At 38.6% G+C, this 24,950-nt stretch overlaps 1 protein-coding gene across 4 annotated transcripts in view; it reads left to right on the top strand.

The window, feature by feature from the left end:
* Positions 1-24,950, top strand: part of PTPRM (protein tyrosine phosphatase receptor type M) — an 844,030-nt gene that overhangs the window by 187,446 nt on the left and 631,634 nt on the right. For all 4 annotated transcript variants that reach the window (XM_009252252.4, XM_054537539.2, XM_054537541.2 and 1 more), the window contains exon 2: positions 18,357-18,479. In XM_009252252.4, the coding sequence (XP_009250527.2) occupies positions 18,357-18,479 (123 nt within the window). The remainder of the gene's footprint in view (positions 1-18,356; positions 18,480-24,950) is intronic.

The raw sequence follows: 24,950 nt of genomic DNA, 5'->3' as shown, positions 1-24,950 counted from the left end.
GACTGAATTTGGGTCCGAAGCAAAAATAGGATATGAGGACAGGTATAAGAATTTTATTTTGTGCTATGTGTGTCATTTGGCTTTTAAACTGTCTGGAAATAAAATGAGATGAAAACAATCTGCCCTCATTTCTTGGTTGCTTTTCTTAAATATCATTGGCCCAAAGCATAGCCAAGCCTTTTATTTAGAAAATCCTACCTTCAAAAAGTGATAGGTTACACTAATTATATTTGTGCTGTTCTACAGATTTTCTATTTTGCACTGGTCCTTTACCTGCTGCTCGCTGTGCGGGCAGCTAAGGTGAGAGTTTGAAGACTATGGACTTTTAAGCTGAGAGGCTGCTGTGGTCATACAGTTTTCAACACAAAACTTGTTCTCCCTCTAGTGTTCCACTTGCACAGGGATAAGTTGCACAACTTTGTTCCATTTTGAATTCTTTGCAAGATTTGTCTTCATTTCCTCTGTTCTATCAGATTCCTGTATTTCCTTGTATTGTTTGGCCAAACTCCATTGTTTTCATCTTACTGAGTGGAACAGTAGATGCTGTTCCAGTTTTGATATTAATTTCCTCTCTAGTACAGCAATTCCGAGTCTGGAGTACATTAGCATTTCAATTTTGAAGAGAGATTTTGATCTCTGAGCACCCTTGCCATGTGTCTGTTTTCTTGATGGTTCCTTGTGGTTGCTTTCAGTGTTAGGTTAGGTTTCTCCAGTTAGGTTTCTGATGCAGATTGAAAAGCAAACAAGCAGTTAATTCTGTGCGTCTCTCATTCTTCTGTAAACATGCCTAGTGCAGTGTATTGCCTCTCCAAGTGCTCTTGCTTAATTAACATGCTTTAGTTTGTAAAGGATTGATTTGTTTGGCAGAATTATCCATAGTTGATTCTGGGAGCAAATTTTCTCGGATATCAATTTGAGGAAATAAATCTCGCTTCTCCATGTCTTTTGTTAATTAATTTGTTTCTGTTACCATCAAATCTTTACTTAATAAGTCTGTAAAGGATCTCCAGTGGTGTTGAGATGTCAGTGCTGTTTGGCTATAAAATTCAAGGATGACATCTAATGTGTGCCTTTTAGTAGAGATGCAATTTACTTATGTAGTAGATTTGTGAGGAGCATCCATAGAATAGTCATCCCACTATTATTGTATATAACGATTGTATATACAATATACAATATATATATACAATAAGGAAAATGTGCCTCTTACGGGTTAGGAAACCAATGGTCAAATTCCACCTCTGCCATCGTCTGCTCTGGGACTGCAGGCAAGCCACATCATTCGGATGGCTTCCCTTGTGTTGTAAAGGGGGGACAACGTTTTTGCCCTCCTTTTTTGCCAGACTGCTGTGCATGGCCCTGTGGAATCATCAATGTGGCAGTGTGATAGTCTCCTTCCTGCCCAGTGTGGACCCCAGCTTGGCCTGTGCTGCTCCCATCCACCTTTGTAGCCTGATCTTCAGCCACGTTTTAAATATTGTTTGTGCTGCAGCAAACTTTTATTCCACACGCACACCATGGCCTTCTCGTAACGGGCCACCTGTCCTCTGTTAAGGCTCTTTTGGAATGCTCTGTATGTGCCCTTCAGAACTTCTCCCAGCTTCCCAGCTACACCTTAAATGCCTTCTCCCCTGTGAATTCTTCCTTGTTCTTCCTAATCTGAAGTAGACCTTTTAGTAATCTCTGATACCATGTCATCTTGTGGTCACAATGTTGAATTATAGTAGGTCACGCATGTGTTCTGTATTCCTGACTAAATTAAACTCAAAGGTCAGGATTCTGTGTTGGGCATCTCTTACTGTGCTAAGAGTGCCCTCAGATGAATCAGGAGTTTTTGGATGTTGACTGGATTGCTTTTGATGAATCAGCCTTAGTTTTTCATATTTGCACAATACTTTTGGGTGTTGTCTGAGGTCAGCTTCACCTATGGAGAATGAATGACATAATTCTGTGTTCCATTGTAGAAATGTAAGTTGGGTGTCCTTCAGTCTTGCTGCCATAGTCAAGGAGTGACCCCTGGGCAGCCATCAGCAGGTGGGTGTTTCTGCAGTAAGCCTCTGGGGCTCACCTGTTCTTGGGAAGCCAAGTAAAAACACACACACCATGCAGGGTGATAAGGGGCACAATCTTGTACATAGGAGAATTGTGGGGATGAAGTGAAAATTGAATAACCCAGGAATAGAGAAGGGTGCTAGTACATTCTGTGGCAGTGGGTCTTAATGGATGAGTGAGCAGGAGCTTATTGGGATGGTGGGTGAGAAGTGTCTCCAGGTAATGTCCAGAAGGGGGTCTGAGCTTGATGTGCGTGGTTGCAGGGGAGTGGGTATGGGGTATCCCAAGCCCAGCATGAAGAGTGGGTGGGGATGCAGGGGATGCTGGTGGAGATGCCCTTTAGTCATGGGGAGATAAAAGAGCTTGGGCTTCTCAGGGAAAATTAAGTGCATGCCATAGCAAAATGGCCATAGCATAATCACAGGGGACGCATCCTAAAATTCAGAGCCCCAACCTCACTCCCAACAATTCTGATTCCATAAATCTAGAACAGGACTCAATATTCATGTGTTAGTAATTTATCCCAGTGATTCTGATGCAGGTGGCCAGTGAAGCACACTTTGAGTAAGTGTTGAATTACCTCTAAGAAAGGAATTATAAAATTTGCACAGATACGCATTGGTCCTGGGGAGGAGGATCCTGGGTAGCTCTGTTCGGATACTCAAAGGGATCCATAAGCTCTTCAAAGTTTCAGAACCCCTGAGCTAAGACAAAAGCTTGTAATCCAGAATGAGAATAGCAGCACCACGTCAGGAATATTGGAGATCAGTAACCTTTAAAGAAACATTTTGTGTGATAGAAATTGTTGGTGTTTTCAGGAGCCCTACTGGAAACACATTAGGGAAGTGAAGGCTTACCGCCCAATTTGTAAATCAGGATTTAGGTTTGTGTTAATATCTCAGTGTTTAAAGGACGTACAGTGTTTAGTGGCTCTAGCAATTAACAATTTGTCTATAATAGGATTTTTTTGGAAACACTTCAAGTCCACATCTTTCTCTGACCTAATTAAACCTTCTGGTTTCCCCTGGGTTTTACTTTTTAATTCTGAAGTTAGAAATATATTAAAGTTCAGTAGAATGAAGGTCTTTATTACTAATTATCAGTAAAGATACCTCATTTTGCTCTCCTGTGGTTAAGGTCTTGTCTGTATTTCTGTGATAAACATCTCTCTGAAGTTTATAGAGCGTATGGATAAAAATGAGATTGATACAACTTGGTTTTTACTCACTCCCAACCCAAGAATTTTTGAATCAGTGAGGTGTACTGCTGAAAAGTGATGCACACGCCCTCATTTGTCCCCTGAACCCAGGGTAAAATGAACATATTGTTTATACTGGCAAATTCAGTACAGCAAATGGGAGGAAGTAACTCTGTCGGAGGGACTCTGTGATCAGGGATGTGTTTCCTGGTGATGGCTGAGACAGAGCTATCAGCTGGTAACTGTAGTCCGTCAGCAGGGGGTTGCAGCTACTAAGCACACATTTAATCATTGATTTAAACCCTACAGAAATTGAGCTGGTCTGTGAAGCCTCCTCTATGCAAATTTCTAGCCCCATGAAGGGTTACTATTTCTTAAGCCCAGTCAATATTCCATCGATGCACAAGTGTTTATTCTCTAATCACAACACACACAGTACTAGGTATTGTCAAAGGTAACTGTCCAATATGGCCAAGGGCCAACAATAAGGGTACTTAAAGAATATCTTAAAGAGAGATCCAAGCCACAGATAATCAAATATAAAATCACCCACTCAGACTATTAAAACCAAATATATGGTGACCTTAACCCAGCAACCACAGGTTCTTACAAGTCAGCCATATGAAAAATAAAAAAGCTTCCTGAGAAACAGAACTCCCTACTCTCTTAGTATATTAAACATATCCCAATGAATAATTTCTGGATGCAAATAAGGCTCATCCCAGGCATATTATGAAGTCATTGAATTTGATACTGTCTTCTTTTTTTAAACTTATTTTCCACCCACTTTTCATATGTCTAATATTCTTATGTAATCTGCATCAAAATAAGAAATATCTAATATCTAGTTATCCTTACTTGTGGATTGTTTATGTGGCCCTGTGCACAATGGGTCTAAATAAACATTTTTTTGGAGTAGCTGTGGTTAGAGGACTGGCTATGTGAAGCCATTTTCATATTATGTTCTTTTGAGTTTTAAATTTCAAGCCTCTTTGTTACAGATGGAAAAATGTGAACTTACTCAAATAATTGTAGACATTAGTAAGCAGAGGCTGAGAAGAGGTTTGGGTTAAGGAGAGTTGTACGGAAACTATAATATTAGGTGTTCTTCAGTGATCTTTTCAGCAAATATGATGTCATTTTGGATTGACTAGGATAGGAACAGTCACCTAAAATGGGTCCCAGCCCGTGTAGGATTGACAATCCTAGATGCCTTGTCCTGTAACCTCAAGTTTCTTACTTTTTCACAATAGATAAGGAGCCTGGCCAGCTCTAGCACTGATCTTCATATCAGTAGGGTCTCTTCTGCCTTCTCTTCTTCTGCTGCTTCTCTTTTTGCTTTAACATTGAGCTTAGCCATCTTTCTTGCTTATATATTTAACATTATTTTATTTAGTTTTTCTATTATAGCCACTTTCCCCAACAGTCCACCTGATCTAACCTTAATTATGTTGCTGATAAAGAATTATTATCTTTAAGGGAAGCAAAGAAAAAAATAATAGCATATGCAATCTTAGAGTGGGAATATTACCTTAGAGATAATCTAGGCCTGAAAGAGTCTAGTACTGTTAAATATTAATTTTTTTTTTGTGGCCTAGTCTTTCTGTTTCCCACAGTACGCCAACTTTTAAGTAAATGAAAGTTGAATATATCTGGCTGAAGCAGGGTTTTAGAAGGGCCTGCGTTGGGTTCGCCCTCGTGGGCTGAGAGAGCCTGAGGATTCTGAGGATCACAGGGTGAAAAACTCAGTGATCCTAGTTGTCATGCTCTTTTATAGACAGGACTGAGACCCAAAAAGGAAAGGAAACCCACAGTTAACTATTTACTAGGTAGCTAGATAGGTAAGTGCATCCCGGGTAGCTAGATAGGTAAATAGGTCAATAGATACATAGCATAATGTATGTGTTTATAGAAACACACACATATATACAGAATCATTTAATTCTTATAACATTCTAGAAGGTAGATGGTTTTATAGATGAATAGATGAGGAAAGCTTGTAAGTTGATAGGGTTGGACTCACCTATGCTCCTTCTGGTGGCAAATCTACATTCTTTCCACCCTAGCTCCATTCTGCTGCCTGGTTGCCTTGTCCAAAGCCACACACAGGCAAGGACAGGACTGAAACCCAGACCATCTGCCTCTTGGTCCAGGGTTGTTCTCTCAGCAGACCTGTTCTCTTTAATCAGTGGTGAAATAATACATGCTAAAAAGTAAATGGAATATTGAGTAAACACTCAATTAGAAAAAGAGGGAAAGACGTCCCAGCTGTGTTGGCCTTGAGAAGGGTTAATGTTTTTAGTTCCCTATATTTTAGCAACTAATTGGTCATGGAAAAGGATGGGAAGGAAAGCTGATTCATCACAGTTTTTTGTGCTAAGTATTGCTCAGAGCTTGGAGAATTGCATGGAATCTAGCTTCCTTATTTAAAAAATTAATAAGGAAAAATTTTTCGTTAAAGCATGCTTGCTTTATGGCCTGAGTATTGAAACTTGACATTGAATATGTATTAACTACTTGTATGTTTCATAAATTTGAAATACACATAATATGTAATTATTGACGTTCTTCTCATGTTTGAAACAAAAGCTACAGATATACTGACTGAGGCGCTGAACCAGAGTTCCAGTATGATGCACATAAAGTCCGTGTGCTTTTTGTTGACTTATGCTGAGGTCTGCCAGATAACAGCCTTATTACGCAGATTCTTAGACTAACAGGCCATTGATATCTTAGTAGATTCTTACATTTAGGTACTGACTCTCTGGTTTTCTTTTTTTATCTGGCTCATGTAGAAAAAGTAGACCTTCAGGATGAGTTTTTGTTCTTCCTGTTGGCTCTTACAGCATTTTTCATATTTATCCTTTTAACTCCTCTGTGTTCCACAAGTTGTCTTCCTTGAGGACAAGGACTTCTTTTTCATCCTGTCCGTTCTCTTATCCCCTCCCCTTTTCCTCCCTAGTGCCTGACATCATGCCTGGCACACAAGTCCTTAGGAGGAGTGATGGTGACAGGGAAGGAGGGAGATGCCATGAGTCAGATAAAAAAGGCAAAATTCTAGAATCAGGAGTTTCTTCTTCCTTTGATGTAGCCAGAGTGTTCAGTGAATGGAGTCCATTAGATGTTTTTTGTTCAGTGCTCCTTTCTAATAAAGATAGAGAGTAAATGGTTTTTATTCTTACCTTTGTTACAAAAAACTTTACAAAATTCCATAAAATCTAGCAGGTATTTAATGAGTGGCAAACACCTTTCCAGGACTGGGGATGCAGAGATGAACAGAACATTGTCCTTGTTCAAGGACCTCCCAGTGCAATAGAGAAGACAAGCATGTCCAAAGTTACATTGCCCTGCAGTATGATAAGGACATCAAGAAAACCTGTATATTTGGCAGTGATGGTTACCGCATGGGAAGGAGTGATTGATTTTATCTGTGAAAAGCCCTCAGCAACAGGTACCTGGGAGAGGTGTTGTCCGAGCTGGGATTTGAAAAGTGCACAAGAGTTTTCCAGGCAGATGCTGGGGGAGGGGTGGGACAAGTGCTGAACAGGTGCAGGGACCGCATGAGCATAGGGGTAGCATATGGGCAGGAGGGTCATTGGGGGTGAATCTCCAGATAGTCGGGAATTACTAGAGTGTAAAACTAAAGGGAAGTGGTGGCAAGGAATGAAGATAAAGAGGTAGACTGGGGTTGAATCAGAAAAACAACAGATGTCACATGATTAAAATTTGAGTATTATCCCATGGACAATAAAGGGCTGATGAATAGTTTTAAGTAGGGAGAGAGCATTTTCAGCTGTGTATTTTATAAAAATTCAGCTTGTTGGGAGTGTGTGGGATATACTGGAGAGGGCAGAATCCAGGTTTGAGGGAATGGGTCAAATCAAACAGGAACATGAGCTGAAACTCAAATTGTGGCATGGTAGGAATAGGAGACTGAAAGTCACATAGTTGTGAGACTGAAAGTCACACAGTTGTGACTTTCTTTGATGTTCATCACCTTTTAACAGTGACTACACTTTCACATACACCTCTACACTTTCACTTACACTTTCACATACACCTCTTCAATCTTCCCTATTTCCCTGGGAGTTAGGTAATAGATATTACAAAGGACTCATACATTCTATAGGGCCCTAATTCTCAGGGACTTGCTCATGTTCAAAATTGCCCCCCAAAATCCTTAAGGAACCTTCTGGGTTGAAGACCAGCATAACGTTTCTCAGTAAGTCCAATAAAGTCATCCCCTGCACCCCCTTGTCATTGGATTGCTGTTTATGCATTTGAGCATAGGATTAGATTGGTGATTTGGATTTGGGACACACTTTAATTAAAATGCTGATCTTTAAGCATGAAAATTATTTGGACCCCAGTGAAATGTCACACTAAGCAAAGCCTGGAGAAGGAAGGAGCAGAGGCTAACTAGGTGGTGGTGGAGGAGCACCAGTTCATATTTCTAATTTCTTAGTTTCAGCTTGTTTGGAGCATAAGATTGTTAGGCTTCTGGATTAAATGTATGATTTCTCTGTCATACGCCCCTTCCTTTTCAATGTTGAAATCATGTAAGTTAAACATACTTTTGATATGAAGACTGCATATCTCCGTTTGATGCAAAGAGCAAGACACATGCAACTGATCCAGGACTCTCTGTATCTCAGTTCTATGATCCCAATTAAATACACTCAGCTGTACGAGTTCCCCATGGTTGTATTAGAAGAAGTTCTCCTCATGATAGGAAATTGGAATGCATATTTTACCGACAGGATATGTGAAACTATATTTACTTTTTCCTTATAATTTGATTCTACCCAATGAATATAATGTGTAGAAAAAATGTTCATTGAGGGAAGTACATTTAGTTGAGTTTAGGTTAATCAACATCCAGTGAAAATAAATAGTTGGCTGTCTGTTTTAAGCTGAATAAATAGCATGGTTTGGCTGTACTGCATATTGGTGAGTTCGGGAGTTTATCAGCTGTCCCAGATAATGATTTTATGCTAATAAAATCAAGAGATGGATTTGTAAATCATACTAAACTGGCAGCAGTGCTACTGGGCATAAAATGCAATTTTTTTTTTAAATTAATTTCCTGGGTATCTCTAACCAGTAACCAGGATTGTTTTCTACCTAAGATATCTCTTCTTGTTTTGAGTAGGTCTACTTAGAAAAATTACAGATCAGGGTTTTCTTAGCATGAAATTTAAGCAAAAAATTCAACACTTTGATCCAGCCGTGCTATTCTGTTGTCCTTTTTCATCTGAGAGATGTTTATGACTGAAAAGCATTATTTAGAGCAATAATCTCTGAATCACTTTCTTCACACCCTTTTTGAGGAATACAGTACAACTCATTGATGTATGGAAGAAAAGATTTGAACTTCAGCTTACATATATTTTCTAATAATACTTAAAAAGGTCAGTATATGCATGCTTGTAATAATCAGCATATGTAGAGCACTATATGATTATAATTTATACATAAACACACATAGGATGGTTGTACCTTTTTAAGAAAGGATGTCTTCTGAAAAATGTTTGAGACTACTGATCTCTAGAGCACTCTTTCTGGGTCAGTGATTAGATTATTCTGGGACCTTTTTTTAAAACCACGGATTCCTGGGGCTGCTCCCAGAATATTCTAGTTAAATAGGTTGATTCAGAACAGTGATGACCAAACATTAGAGTGCATCGGAGCCACCTGGAGAGTTGTTGCAGCTCTGGCTGCCGGGCCCCACCCCCAGGGGTTCTGACTCAGTAGGTCTGGGATGAGGCCTGAGAATTTGCATTTCTGAGTTCCTAGGTGATGGTGGCTTGTCCAGGGACCCACTTGGAGAATCACTGCTCTAGTTTGGGACTCAGGACAACAGTAACTTCAGAGATCAGGTCATAAATACTGATTTAGTTTGACCATCTTCTCCCTGAGACATTTCTGGCAGCTGTTTCATCATTTTGTTTTCATTTGTTACTCCTGTTTCTATGATAGGGACAGACAACTATTTTTTACACTCTCTCTCATTTTCACTATTGCGGTATACAGGATAAGAGCACCAGTATTATATTCGAATAGATTCACATTTATGCAGGGAATTCATGCAAGTGGTTTATTTAATTCAATCCAATAGCAGCTCTATGAGATGTTTATTTGTATGTGGAAAAATTGAGATAGTCAAGTTCCTAATAATCTGGCTGCATCTGTACAATATTTAGGAATAGAATAATACTACTGCACATTAAAGAAAATTTTACTATCAATAAGAAAAATACATCTTTGTTTGTTGGAACTCAGCCTTTTAAAAAATTAGGAATCCGTAGACTGATATGAAATGAAGATGGGGTAAGTGTAATGAATCATAGAAACTTCAAGAACAAGGCAACTTATTTCCTTTGTATCATATAAAATATATCCATTGGCAAATAGCACTTCTTATAATAGAGCATAGCATTAGCCATTTAAATGCCTGTGCAATGTGTAAAAACTGCTTGTTAGATTAAATTATGTAGAAGAGCATTTCTATAATGCTTAGTGTCTGATTCACTAAACATCACTGGCGCACTCAAAGTTTAGGAGGCATTATATACTTTTATTGTTTGTCAGGCAATTAAATGTAGAAGTCACAGTGATTTAAAAGAAGAAAGCAGAGCCTCTGCTATGTTGGTGTAGTTTTTTTTAAATACTCCTAAAATAATTATGTCTGTTAAAGCTCACTTTCTGTTTATCCTTTGCATTGTGTAGTTTATAGCCATTTATTCTACACAGTTTTAAATTTGAGATAAATAGGATCATCTGAGATTTCATGTAATTTAGAAAAATAGAACATATAACATTAATTCTTTTGGGGGGTACTGTAGCACTATTTTTTGATCTGCCTTCTCTATAGAGAGACCCATTTAATACTTTATGCATTTGATGAAGGCTGACTTAAATGGGGTCATTCTGTATTTGGAACAAATGAGAAAAATGTTCCAGAAAACTCATCAAGGAGTATTACAGTCTTTTTACAAAATAACTTTAAACGGACTATAATTATAACAGGAAGAATGATTGCTAGTGTATGTAAGTCAGTTTAACCTGTTAAAGGCAGAACAATTCAAAATGTGTGTGTATCTTACAAGTTTATGAAATTAACATTTGATTGTCCTCCACTGGCTTCTTAGAAACAGCACTTTTGAGAGCTTATTTACAATGCAAATCACTGAACAGTTCATATGTAAGCACTATAAATTGTTGTTTACTTACTTTCTAGAGCTTGGTGAAAATGTGTGAGTACAGACCTTGTTTGAATTGCTAGTCCTGCGCTGAAGCTCCTGTGACTTTGGGTGAGATTATTTGACCCTTCTAAACTGCCATTTGTAAAAATAAGAATGTACCGATCAGGATCCAATCAGGAGAGAGAAGCAACATAGTAATTTAATTAAGGAACATTTATAACTGTAATGGGGTATTAGAATACAAGAGATGGGTTAGTACAAGCTAAGGAAAGCTCTGAAGAATAAAGGAATAGTGAATGTATGGAGCTGACGTTAGCCCAGGGCAGAGACAGAGCTCCAAGGAGGAGACTGTTTCATTGCTGAGATCCAGGGGAAGGCTGTGGCTCAGTGGATGGCAGAGGAGTTACTATGGGGCTGCACCTGCAGGACTCAGAGGTAATATGCCCTCTGATTGGCTGTGAAAGCTGTTCATAGGGAATGTTCTGCTGGAGGCACTTGCTACAGAACCACTGGGGCACTGTGCAGGGGCAAGCTGCTGCTCCTGGAGGAGCCAGGCAGGGGGGTGACCCTGCGTTGTGCACTGAGGGGCCTGCCAGGGAGCTCAGGGAGGCCACCCCTTCCTCCTGCAGGATCTCTCCTGTACCCTCTACTGATAAAGCTTATACCTTCTTGCCCACTAGGACAGAAAACGTAGTTAAAGTGTCTGGATACATTTTTGAAATGAAAAGGATTTAGAGCTAAGAGGTGTAATACCTTGATAACTAGTACAGGGAATATTGATGCTTGCCTTTAGAATTTTTTTTTAAATTAAAATTAGGTAATACATGTCTATATTTGAATGGTTTTTGTTCTGTAATATGTTAATTGAATCAGACATGTTGAGATAAAAGTCTTACTGGTTGTAAGGAGTCAATGACATTATAAATATATTTTGCCTGAGGCAGAATCCGACTGGCACATGGTCTGTGTTCGCAAAATGGTAGCTGTTGATACCAGAGAACTTTGTAGCTTACAAGTTCCCCTTAGACTGTGTGGCAGCGCTCTCACACAGTAGTGTTGATTGATAACTTCAAGCTAAATAAACAGTCTTAGGTGATGGCTCTCACCCCAAAACCTTAAGAATACAGGTAGCAATCTTGAAGGATCTTGAAATCAATTTAGTGGATCTAAAACCTCCTTTTAGAACAGAATGATAAATATTTGTATATCTCAGTAGAGATAAATTTGGTTTTTAAAGTGTACAGATGATTTACAAGTACTGGGTCAAGATGTCATGACTATGAGTCACAATAAAAAAAATTTTTTAATATACTGCTTTAAATGGTGGACTCTAATTCTTGTCAATTTGTTTTCCATTGTTTTGTCTCCAGGCCTGAAGCTTCACTAGGATGTAGAATGGTCACATAAGGTTTCCTTTGGGGTGAAAATGGGCCATTTTCTTTATAGCTTATGACTTAATGATTTCATACTACTCTTGGATCAACTGAATCATCCTCAGCTGTTCCAAAGAAATAAAAAAGATAAATCTCCTCCATTATGCAAGTGACAATATTTTATTTTCATAAATCAAGAATGACCTTTATCAACAACTAGCCTTGCTGTCTAATAATTGCCAGGAAAAAAAAAGAGAGAATTCAACTTTTGTAAGTCAAAAGCCATAATTTGTGGAGACTTCATTAACATTTAACTTGCTTATAGTTTTCAGCCATACTAGAAAAATGAACAAGTTCATTGATTTTGTCACATTTTGCAGTTGATTCTTCCTGGGATACGCCAGGACAGGGCTGGATGGTTTGTGGAGGAAGGTTAAGATTGTTTTCATTGTTCAGATGTTTATTATATTATGCTTCTTTTGGAAATTTCCAGGCGAAATAATTGCAGCCAGATTTTGCATAGAGCTTTGGGGGATTCATTACCTATCCTTTTAAAAAGCCTTTATTGGGTGTTTATCATGCGTCCTGCTCTAAGGAGTACCAAGGTGACTAAGACACAGTCATAATCAATATTGCTTTGGAGCAGATTTGCTACTCTGCCTATGGCTTTTCTGTTCTGAAACTCTATGATTTTCAGGAGAGAATATTGGGCCCAACTCCATTTTCTTTGATTTCTAAAACATGTAGGATCTGCACATGGTGGCTCATGCCTTAATCCTAGTACTTTGGGAGGCTGAGGTGAGAGGATCACTTGAACTCAAGAGTTCAAAATCAGCAACATAGGGAGATCTCATCTCTATCAAAGGAAAAAAGAAATTAGCTAGGCAAGATGGCATGTGCCTGTGGTCCCAGGTACTCTGGAGGCTGTGGGAGGACTGCTTGAGCCTGGCAGATCAAGTCTGTAGTGAGCTAGGACTGTGCCACTGCACTCAAGCCTGAGCAGCAGAATGAGATCTTGTCTTGAAAAACACAAAGAATAAAAAGCATGTGGGTCTGCACTTGAATAACAGCACACACTACCTGCAGTTTTTAGATGGAGTAAGTGTGCAAACTTATAGTAGCCCACAAAGGCATTGTTGAGAGCAAGAGTATCCATAAAGAGATATATATATATATATATTTTTTTTTTTGAGATGGAGTTTTGCTCATGTTGCCCAGGCTGGAGTGCACTGGCACGATCTTGGCTTACTGCAACCTCCACCTCCCGGGTTCAAGCGATTCTCCTGCCTCAGCCTCCCGAGTAGCTGGGATTACAGGCATGTGCCACCACACCTGGCTAATTTTGTATTTTTAGTAGAGATGGAGTTTCTCCATGTTGGTCGGGCTAGTCTTGAATTCCCGACCTCAGGTGATCTGCCCGCCTCAGCCTCCCAGAGTGCTGGGATTACAGGCGTGCACCACAGTGCCTGGCCCATAAAGAGAATTTTAAAGCATATTTCAGTTTTAATCTAGAATGCACTGGGCTCCCACCAAATCAAGCTTGTTGACTTGGAGTGTGGTCACATACTGTCATAAGATGTTACTGAATGGGCCCTAAACCTCATTGCTCTGTTCTGAGGGATGCTGTTGAGAACTCTCTTCATTAACTTCTGGCAATTGCTTCTTCCCAGGGTTCTGGGAAGGAAGATAGTTCTCTCTGAATTAAGGGTTAGGGTAGTTGTGTATCTTCTTGGTCTCCAGTTTGGGAGATACTATCCTGTAGTGTTAAGAATATGGGCCCCTTATGACTGGATGCCTGGATTCAAGTATCTGCTTCATGACTCTCCAGCTTTGAGACCCTTGGACAGACTGTGTAACTTTCTATGCCTTGGTTTCTGTAGCTGTAAAATGAGGATCATAGTATCTACCTCATAGAGTTGGTGTGAGGATTAAACGAGTCCTGGGTAAATGTTAGTCTCTATCATCAGATTTATATATTATTTTATAGATACTGTAAATTATATGATTAATCATATTTTCTTCTTTGCACTAGCTACCCCAAAACTCAAAGTGAAATCTGTGGATAAAATCTGGTACATGAACTTAGTGACTTTTTAAAAAATTTTTTAGTGGTGGGTAGGTGGAGTCCTAGCCACATTTCTAGTGTCCTTTTCTTTGCTCTACTTCCCTTGCCTTTTAATTTATACTTTTAACAGTTTTATTGATTTAATTTTTATGTTATTGTGTTGAATTGCATGTCTTGGAACAGTATAGGAATCATCATTGTCATCAATTACCTGGGTATTTGCCATCCATTGACACTTCTTTTTGCATAGTAACTCATTCTTATCTAGAACCTGTGTGTTATATTCAAAGTTGCTAAGGAAAAGCCTTTCCCAAGGTATGATGGAGACATGCAGGTACACGTGTGTATGTGTGAGAGCGAAAGAGAGAAAAAGAGAGAGAGAATGAGTGATGCAGAACACCACCCCATCCAGCTTGTATCAACTTTCCTCCGTCTTGTATATGACTTGGGTTTAGTCGTGATTCCCCCCTGTGAAACACAAATCATTTACTTTGATTTAACAGAGAAATATAGTACAACCATGGACTGCTGGGAGTCCAGGTGTGACAGTTCTGGAGAAAAGTTAGGGAGTCTGTTGCTGACCATACTCCTGTAGATGATGGCAAAATTTGTCTGTATTATTCAGAAAATCAAGAAGACTGTATTTTTAGAAATGCGTCCTTTTACTGTGTTTCAGGGGACTTTGCCTCCTTAAAATATTTTTTTCATTGTCCCCCATAGCATTTATTTGAAGAACCTCATTAACTGCCTGTTCTTGGCACTTCCATGTTTAACAGAGGCACCCACAGGGTGTTACCTATGTGAATGCTCACAACTCTTCATCTCATGAAGTGCACTTGAAAGTTTTCAGTTACATATTCCAACTAGTTGCAATGAAATGCACTCCTGAGAGTGCTTTGTTTTATGAGGTATATCTGGCAAGAAGGATTTAAGAACTGATAATAATTGATGCTGGTTAAACATGCCTGACTCTTGTTACACTTTTATTTGCTGTCTTATTTAACTGTCAGAAATACCATGTGAGGTACATGTTATCTCTGTTTTATAGATAAAGAATCTAGACTTGGGAGACTAAGTGATTTGTCTAAAATCACCAAGCTAACGGTGGAAGAATTGGGGATATGCGTGTGTTTGACTCAGAACCTATACATTTTGCTATTACCCAAAGCTGTCCTGAAAACTGAAAGCTTAGTTGTTCTTTCTTTACTTGGTTATTTTAATTCTGATGTCATTTACTTTAACTCATCTTATTTTAGCTCAATAATCCATCTTTGTTATTTTGGGGGGTCCCACATCTGTTGAATGAAGGCTAGGGGTGGATCTGAAAATTGGTGTGCAGGGAAATGTATCCTCACTGGGTAATATGAAATTCATAGTTGATTCCATTTTCCAGTAGTTCAATAATCCTTCATGAGTCCAGAAAGAACCATATCATACTTTATTTGTTTCATTTCAAGTGATAAGAACAGCTTTGTGTAATGGGAAAATTATAACCTGGCACCAGTGTTGTATTAGTCTTCTGGGTTTGCTCTCAGCCACACGTGCATGCTTTTGCTTTATATGTGGTTCTATTTTAGTGCAATAGTGGTTTTGTAAGCCAGGTCTGTAGCCAGCCTTAAGTTGTTTTGTGGATGCTAATCACGATTTCTCACTGTTTAAGATCGCACTGTAGGACTTTCATCTGAGTGCTATCTGTTTCCACTGGGGGACCTTCTCTGTCAAAATTGAGGATTTCATTCTTTTTGAATATTATTAGTGCTGTTGCTATTTGAGCTTATTGCTACAATACTGAAGCTGTTTTCTACATCAAAATTAGGGTTTGCAACCAAGAGACAATATTGCTCATAAATGTTTGCAGTCTTCTAACATTTCATACCCCAAATTGGAAAGTTGTTAGTATTATGCATTTGAAACAAATCCATTTTGTTTCTGGAGTTGTTAAAACTCAGTAAGAGGGCAATATAAATGACCAGTTCTTGTCAAGTGAAATATTGAATTAAGGCTGTATCTTTTGAGTTGTTTTGTTCTCAATGGAGTGTTTACTTGAAACAAGTAATTGTTAAAAGTGTTAGAGAAGACAGTGTCCAGGGACACTAATTTCACCATCAGATCTGGAGCTAACAACTAAGACAAAGCTAGAAAGCAGGGACAGACAGTCTGAGGTTCCTTGATGCTATCTTGTTTAACATTGTTTATCAGAGCCTTGGAGGCAAATGTAGAAAGCATGCTCATCAGATTTGCAGACAACACAAAACTAGGTAAGATGGCTATTACCAGAATTGAATGACAGTGTCAGAGTTGTAGGATGGAGTGAGGCACAAAAGCACGAGATGGGATTTAGTAAGGATAAATGGAGAGTCCTGGATTTAATTCAGAAAACCATTTATTTTGTTACAAAAGTGGAGAGATGACTCAACGGCAGTGGTGTGCAAAAGCCGTATGGGATTTCAGGCTCGCAGAAGCTGAGAATGGACCAGCACCCTGTCTGCACTGTTGAGAAGAGAATGTGGTTAAGGGCAGTAGCCTGTTGAATTCTAAACAGCTGCCAGGATGGTTGAAGGGCCTGTAAACCTTTTAGTAGCAGGAATTGCAGGGAGCAAAGCATACTTTGCCTGTTGCCTGGAGAAGTGAAGACTTAGAACATGACAGCTCTTTTCAAATAATCAGCTTTACTGTGCAAAAGCTAAGATCTTTTCTATTCTTTTCTTTTCTTTTCCTTCCTTCCTTGCTTCCTTCCTTCCTTCCTTCCTTCCTTTCGTCAGTCCTCTTTCTTTCTTTTTCTCCCTTTGCCTTTCCCCTTCCCCTTCCTTCCTTCCTTCTTTTTTTTTTTCTATTTTTTCACAGGATAGAGCAAAGATAAATGGGTATACATTTCAAGAAGCAGAGTTTGGCCCTTTTTAAGGGGGGATGTTCTACATAGTCAGGATGCTTTACAAAATTCTGAGTGCCTCATCTGTTCAGAGTCTGGCTGGCTGGCTGGCTGACTGGGAAGTTGTACAGTTGACCTAAGCATTTGGATAGAAGTTGGACCAGGTGACCTCTAACATCTGGTTTTGCTCTGAGGTTGGACAATGGCTGTGTTACTTATCTTCTTGCCAACAGGACACAGATTGTGGACATAATGTAAAAATATTCTTAAATTCATGTTTTCTTGAACGAGAACACTTAATTGTCATCAGTGGCAAATAATTATAATTTTTTGAATTAATACGATTAATAGCATTATATGGATAGTAGAATTTTCATAATAATTAATAAGATCAATTTAATCACTTTCCCCATGTGAAACATGGAGAAAAGATCTGATACTATAAAAAGTAACAGGAGGCATTCAAGAGGATATGAGATGGGACAAAATCATCAACGTGCTGAATGCTACTGATGCTGAAACAGCTGAATTGCTATGTATGTGCTGCATTTTCTATTATTCTTTGTTTTTTTATTTAAGGAGTTTCATTTCTAGTACCAGAATTCAGCAGATGTTTACCACATGCTTAGTCTTGAATTTATTTTTCCCTTTAAAACGTGTGGACTGTAAGTGAATTTATCATCTCTTTTGATTTTGAGACCTCAAATCTCCAAAGTATTAAAGTAAAACCTGTTTCTTTGTTAGATTTAGAATAATTCTTTGGAAAATATTTTGCAAGCTGTACCATGGTTTGTACTGCATTTTGTCCTCTATTATTGTGCCAGGATTGTGGTGAAAGCATTTCTTTTTTTATTTTTTGGACAAATTATAAATGTTTTTTCTTTATTGAAAACATGTTGAACATTTAAGTCAGTTCTCTTAAAATTTTGAATACAAGAGCAATTTTTCAAATTCCTATACATCTGGAAACTACGAATTTTAAATTTGCTTAGGTCTTTTTTTTTCTTTTCTTTTTTTTTTTTTTTGTTAGTTAGTTTGTTTTTTTAGACAGAGTTTCACCCTGTCGCCCAGGCTGGAGTACAATGGCATGATCTCGGCTCACTGCAACCTCCGCCTCTCGGGTTCAAGCGATTCTCCCGCCTCAGCCTCCTGAGTAGCTGGGATTACAGGCGCCTGCCATCATGCCCAGCTAATTTTTGTATTTTTGTAGAGATGGAGTTTCACCATGTTGGCCAGGCTGGCCTCGAACTCCTGACCTCAGGTGATCTGCCCGCCTCAGCCTCCCAAAGTGCTGGTATTACAGGCATGAGCCACCATGCCTGGCCAGGTCTTACCTTCAGTTGGCTTCTACCAACATTAGATTGCTTTTGGAGAGCTGCGTAATATAGCGGTGTGGGTGAGTCATAGTTAATACTCATCAGCACTGGGCAAGGGATCACTAAGTGTTGGATGCACAGCTCCTGAGTGGAAAGACCTAATCAGATTTAGTTTGGCATCAAACTTGGCATCAAGTCTAAGGCTTCCTGTAATCATCATAGCTTATTCTAGAGGTCTGGTTGGTATTTACATTACTTTTTATTCTTTTACATTTTAGGTGGCTGCCTCTTTGATGAGCCATATAGCACATGTGGATATAGTCAGTCTGAAGATGATGACTTCAATTGGGAGCAAGTGAACACCTTGACTAAACCGACTTCTGATCCATGGATGCCATCAGGTTTGCTTTTAGTTTTAAGTTTTGTTTTAAAGAGGAACACAAGAGTCTCAATCATACTATGTGTTCACTGGATATTGGTTAAATGAGTGAAGGTGTTGGTCTTTGGATGTGGCAGTCAAAGTTGGATTAGCTAGTGAGAGTGGTGCAATTAACAGGATAGGTTATAAAAGTTTTATCTCTCTCCCCTTAAAGTCTAAATTATACTTCTTTTATTTGCAAGTACGTCTTAGCTAGATTAGTGGGCATTACCCAGTTGATCTTTTCCCAAGCAGCAAATATGAGAAAAAGATTGAGATCTCTTCTGGCAAATGTGTCTAAGTGTTAGAATTCCAGTTGGGGAATCCAAATAAGAGTCTCCATCCATCCCAGATAGGAGGCCTTGGTGGGGGACTTTTCTCAGCCTCAAGGGCTCACTTGGCACCTGGGAGATCTAGGAGAATGCCCAGTGATCTTGAAAGTGTTCTGAAGATAAAATGGCAATGCAAAAATGTGGGTATTTTTTCCACTGAAGAAATGTTTAGTGAATTTCTGATGAGTGAAAGATGTGTTCCACTGAACACCAAAAAGAATTCTACTTCTTATTGGGAGGGAAAAGTAGGAAGATGGTGACTCGGAGCTTGATTATTGCAATGGACCATTTTTCAGGCTATCACATTGGACATCCCTTTAGGACTTTAGGTCTGCAGATTTGGTGATGAGTTTGCTCCATTCAGGATTCAAACTGTGAAACCTGTTGTTCTGATTTGGATTTCAGATACAACACAATTTTTATACTTTTTAATGAATGCAGAGTTTTTCATTAATGCTCCAAAGCGTAGGAATAATTACACTTAGTAAGTAATCTTGTAAAGGTAGCTTTTAAATGTGAAGTAGAGTTTAATGTTGTCACTAAGGTTTGACAGTATGATGCTCACTGTGTTCCTGCCCTCTCCTTCCTACATTTAACTACTTATAACTTCAAAGAAGGGAGCATTGAGCTCTTTATCACTATGGCTTCACTGGACCTCAAAACCTTTTTAGCTGTTGGTTATTTCCTTGCAGCTGCAGCTCACACCCTCCTTTTCTGTGTCTCTTGCTTTCTTTGTATGTGTGTGTGCTGTTGAATATGACTGTTTAAATCAGCTTTAGTTGCTTTTCCAAATTCCATTTCCTGCTTCTGTTCTTGTCAGTGATAAAGAGAGGGGAAGAGGAGAACACAGCTGTGCTCCTCCTGTGGGGCCGTCGTTTCCCAAACAGGTGTCTTCCCCTGATGGCCTTTTGGTCTTTCCTGCCCTCTCAAGAGGATCCAGCCTGTGTCCAGAGAGGCTGGGCTGGCTAAGGCTGTGAGAGTGGGGAGGGCCCTTAGATTTAGTCCTGGTAGATTGCCCCAGAAGAGTGCACTTACTCTTGCTTTGTCTGTTAACTCGTTTGATAAAAAATTTGAAATATTTCACATTAGGTAGCTGATTTCATTATTTTTGTTCTTAAATCAAAACTTGACTTGAAAAAATCAACTTTTAAAAAGAAGCCCAAGTATTTCAGAATCTTTTCTAGCCTCTCCTGACTCTGTTTCTGGCACAAGATAACTCAACCTCCCTTGATAAATGAGGCCAAATAAATAATTTCTTGTCACCATCTTGTCCTTTTCTTTTTTTCAATGGCCCACCTTAGACTAAGTTGTCAACTTTAAAATATTAAAATTATAGGTTTCTAGCACAGGCCTTTAAAAAAATGGTAGTAAAGATCAAAGCCCAGGTGTATCCTGGCACAGCCAGTTAGGTAATTGAAAGAACAAAGGTGAATGAAGAGGAAGTGATGCTGCACATATATGGCCTTTGAAGGCTCTTCTGACTTGAGAAGAATGACATGGAGGCATTTATATGTTTTCTTATGATTTATTCTTCTGTTGATTAATAGAATACTTGATAATTAATATTAGGCCTTTGTAGCATAAGATCTGTGAGTGTTACATCTTGTAACACTTTTGTCAAGTCTGTCTTATTTCTGATAGTTACAGAAGGTGTGTTTTGGACCCTCACCCCCAAACAGATTGCAACTCATTGTTTGGACCTGAGAGTGGTTTAGGTGTCAGCATTTGAGTGAGGAAAGGGAAGGACTGGCAGTTCCCCCACCTCTCTGGCTGTGCTTATGTGCATGGGTGCAGCTCAGATTTCTGAAAACTACTGTTGCTCCATCAGATTAAATATTTTTGCTGTAATAAAAAACTGAAAATACTGGTATTTCTTTTTCTTTTCTTTTTTTTTACTACTCATTAAGCAAACTTTAGTCATTAGAAATTGTTTTTGAGCCCCAATGTATGCTAAACATGATGGTAATTATTGTAGGAGAGGAAGGATTATAAGAAATGACTTTTTCTCTTTAGGAACTTATCTACTTGGGAAAAAAAGTTACAAAAATACAATTAGTGAACAATCTAAAATGATATGTAATTAAGTGTGCTATAGACTGGAAGTGTTCTAAAAGCAGTTTCTCAGTATAAACCCAATATTTTATAAAAGAATGTGGAGCTGTACCCAGCTGACCCATTGACCAAAGTGAGGAGTTACATTCTCAAAGCAACGTTGTTAGAAGTGAGGAAACAGCATCTTACAAACATGCATGTACTATCCTAAAGTCTAGATTTTTAAACTGAGTTTCCAATATATGTATACAGCCATAAGTTTTAAATGCTTCTTAGTTTCCAGGGTTTTCACCTTCTTTTTCTTCTTCTCCTCTTCCATTAATGTGTGCAATATGATTTATTCCCTTTCAAAAACTGATTCCAAGGCTGGTTTTCCCATGCTAAAACAGAAATGACTCTTATGAATTTCTCAGGGTAAATGAGTGGGAAAATCAGATGGAACCATAGCTTTTTGAGGGCAAATTTTCTAAACCTTTATGTAAAATACTATTGGATTTATTCTTTCATGAGTATGTGTATTTATGTATATAGGTTGGTTCTGTAACACTTTAGAGACCAAGAGTTGGCAAACTGTCCTGCTGGTCAAATCCAGCTCGCTGCTAGTTTTTGTATGGCTTGTGAGCTAAGAGTGGTTGTTACATGTTTTAATAGTTAAAAAAAAGCAAAAAAAATAATAAAATTTTGTGATGTGAAATTCAAAATGCAATGTTTACAAGTTTTACTGACACACAGCCATGCCCATTTGTTTAAATGGCATCAGTGGTTGGTTTCAGGCTACAGTGACAGAGTTTAGTAGTGGCAACAGAGACTGGTCCACAAAGCGTAAGATATTTATACCCTGGCCCTTTATGGAAAAATGTTGCTGATGCCTGTCTTAGACCATTTAGGCATCAGCATGTAATTGTTGTTTTGGACCCATGGTTTATATTGTTGTTGTTTCCTATATTCATATAATTATTAATATACAAACATTTCACATTTTCTCTCACTTTCAGAAGATGTGTTTTCTAAACATTGGGCTATCAAAATCAGTAAGAAAAAAAAACATGATTAGAGATTTCCTTTATCATTGCCTTAAATTTGGATCTCTTGAAAAGCATCGTGATGTGATTTTCTTTATTTTTTAGTACCTAAATCTTTGTCACAGTCCTGTAATTCTAATAAGTGAATAATTCATCAAGGGCTGGGTGCGGTGGCTCATGCCTGTCATGCTACCACTTTGGGAGGCTGAGATGAGAGGATTGCTTGAGTTCAGCAGTTCAAGACCACCCTGGACAACGTGGGAAGACCCCATCTTTATAAATGAAGAATAATAATTCATCAAGATGAATTTAAAAGTTATGACAGTGAGAGACTAACATTTCATTCTAATTTTTAGCTTTTTACTTTTTCTGTGTCTTTTTAAAAGTTAGTGCTCCAGTGTATAGATTTGTTTCCCCATATCCTTATGTGTGAGGTTATTTTTAACCACATTTAAAAAATTAAAATGCAGTTTGGAGTTTTATGCAAGCTGGCTTGATAACTATTCTGAAGCAGTGACGTTAGCTCTGGAAATACATATTTAGGGGAAATAAATAGTAAATTCTGTTTAAATTTTTGTATTTCAAGTGAACATTCATGTCATAGTAGATTAAACTTTTGCTGCTAGCTCTGAGTCATCACGGTTTTCTTGGTGGTGAAACCATGCCAAACCTAACTTCTCTTTTATCAGTGAGTGAGTGATTCGTTTCATATAAGTTGATCTTCTCTAGTAGCAATGGGGAAATTTTTTTCTGTTTTCTTTTTTTTCTTTTTATTTTTTTGAGGCAGAGTTTCGCTCTTTCACCCAGGCTGGAGTGAAGTGGCACGATTTCAGATCACTGCAACCTCTGCAGCCTCCCACTACCTTCCCACCCGGTTCAAGCGATTCTCCTTCCTCAGTCTCCCAAGTAGCTGGGACTACAGGCACTCACCACCACACCCAGCTAGTTTTTGTATTTTTAGTAGAGACGGGGTTTCACCGTGTTGGCCAGGCTGGTCTCGACCTCCTGACCTCAGGTGATCCACCTGCCTTAGCCTACCAAAGTGTTAGGATTACAGGCATGAGCCACTGCACCCAGCCCACAGTGGGGAAATTTCTTGAACTTTATCATAAGGATTACTATTTGAGCACAAAAATCTTCATATAGTAACCTGGTATTTTTTATTAGCACTGTTACATTCTATCACTTTATATACTGCAGCACATTCTATAATTATCACATAGATTAAGAAGCATTAAGAAGGGTTTTATGATATAAAAACACCTACCTGGTTTGATAATGTGGTATTTTGTGTACTTGTACCTCAGTGTTCCAGTTCTATACAATTGATACTTGGTAGATTCTATGTGCTTAAAAATATAACCCTGTTTTATAAAAAAATTAAATAAATGTGTCTACAATATTAAAAATGTAAAGGTAACTTATAATCATAGCTATAACCATAGCTATTTGATACTTATGACATGTATTTATAGTCTATGTTGTCCCCTTAAGTTTTCTTACCTCTAAAAAGGCTGTAATTAAGTGAAAGTGGATATCAGTGTTGGGAAAACATAATTCTCTTAGTATTTTTCCAGGTAGTATAGCATGGGACTACATAAAGCTCATTTAGCTTTCCATGTCTTAGCTATACCTGTGGGGAATTGGGAATGATGCTGCTGCTAATTTTCATGGAAATGTGACTAAGAATTTAATCATGTCTGTGGGTACCCGTATGAAAGACAGAGAGGAAAGTGTCAGGATGGGGCAGCAGTGTGCACTCTGTGTGATGACCCAGAAAATAGAAAAATGACTACATATATTTGTTTAGAGTCAATTTCTCATTTGGGAAGGAAGATGGATTGACAGACAAAGTAATTGAAGTTTTCTCTTTGGATGCACTTATCAGTCACATTTTCCTTGTGCTAAGGAAGACTTCCCTATTTATTCACACTTCAGGGCTTATTCAGGTCTTAGAGAGTAATGAAGAGAAGATGACGGTGGGCTTGAAAAGACTTTTCCCCTCTTAAATTTCACCATGTCTCCAGTGAGAGATGTTTTTGGCACAGAATATTCAGACAGTTCTCTAATTATCCTTTTCTTTCAAATCAGTCAACATTCAACAAATATTTATTAAACACCTGCTATGTGCTATGCATTGTTTTAGATGCCTGAGATTTTTCACCGAGTGAAACAAATAAAGATCCTCTTCTCAGCCTACCTTACATTCTTAGTCTGATAAGATCATTCCTGGATGGGCTTACGATTATATGCTAGAAAACCACATTTTGCCACATTTATTAATGACTTTCTAGTGGTGAGTATTTAAGAGGTAATCCAAAATATAGTTCATCAGACCCAGCACATTAAAGCATCAAATCCAGCTTTCCATATAGCTTTCTTCTTTAAAAAAAGTAAGATAAAAAGTCTAAATCTTAGGCAAGTGGCAGCGCAGTATTTTCAGATCAGTCTGCTTTAGAAAACAAAGTAATCTTGTACATATAAATGACACTAAGCAGTTAACAATATTTGCTTTTTTGTTCTGTATCATTTGGTCCTCATGATGGGCCTGGAAGATTGGGTGGCATTATCCTCATTTTACAACATAGGAAACTGAAGTTCAGAAAAGGAATACTTTACCCGGGCATCCATGGGAGAACGACAGCCTTCACTTTTGTTCTTTGGAGTACCCTTGCGTATTCTCTTCACGTGAGAACATGCATCTGGTGAAGAGCCTAGTCTTTCATTTCAGGTGCATACATTTGGATCTTCTTGAAATGAATGTGCAGGCTGTTGACCATGGGTCTAGATGCCCTGCCCAGGTCAGCTGCTGGCTCTATCAATGTGTAGCTGTTGACCTTGGGCAAGTTCTGAAGCTCCCCGTTTTAGTCCTATTATCTGTAAAATATTAGTAATAGCTGTTCGTGGAATGACTACCGTGGGCCTGGCTATAGGTGCTAGAGCTGTAGCAATGGAGTTTCTAGCCTCTTGATGATTAAATCCCATGGAGGAGACAGACAGTCCACAGGTAAGTGGAGAAAATAGACTGTCATGGTGGGAAGTGCCAGG

Source organism: Pongo abelii, chromosome 17 (assembly GCF_028885655.2).
Source record: "Pongo abelii isolate AG06213 chromosome 17, NHGRI_mPonAbe1-v2.0_pri, whole genome shotgun sequence".
In the NCBI taxonomy this organism is placed as follows: domain Eukaryota; kingdom Metazoa; phylum Chordata; class Mammalia; order Primates; family Hominidae; genus Pongo; species Pongo abelii.
This window is presented reverse-complemented; position numbering and strand designations above follow the sequence as displayed.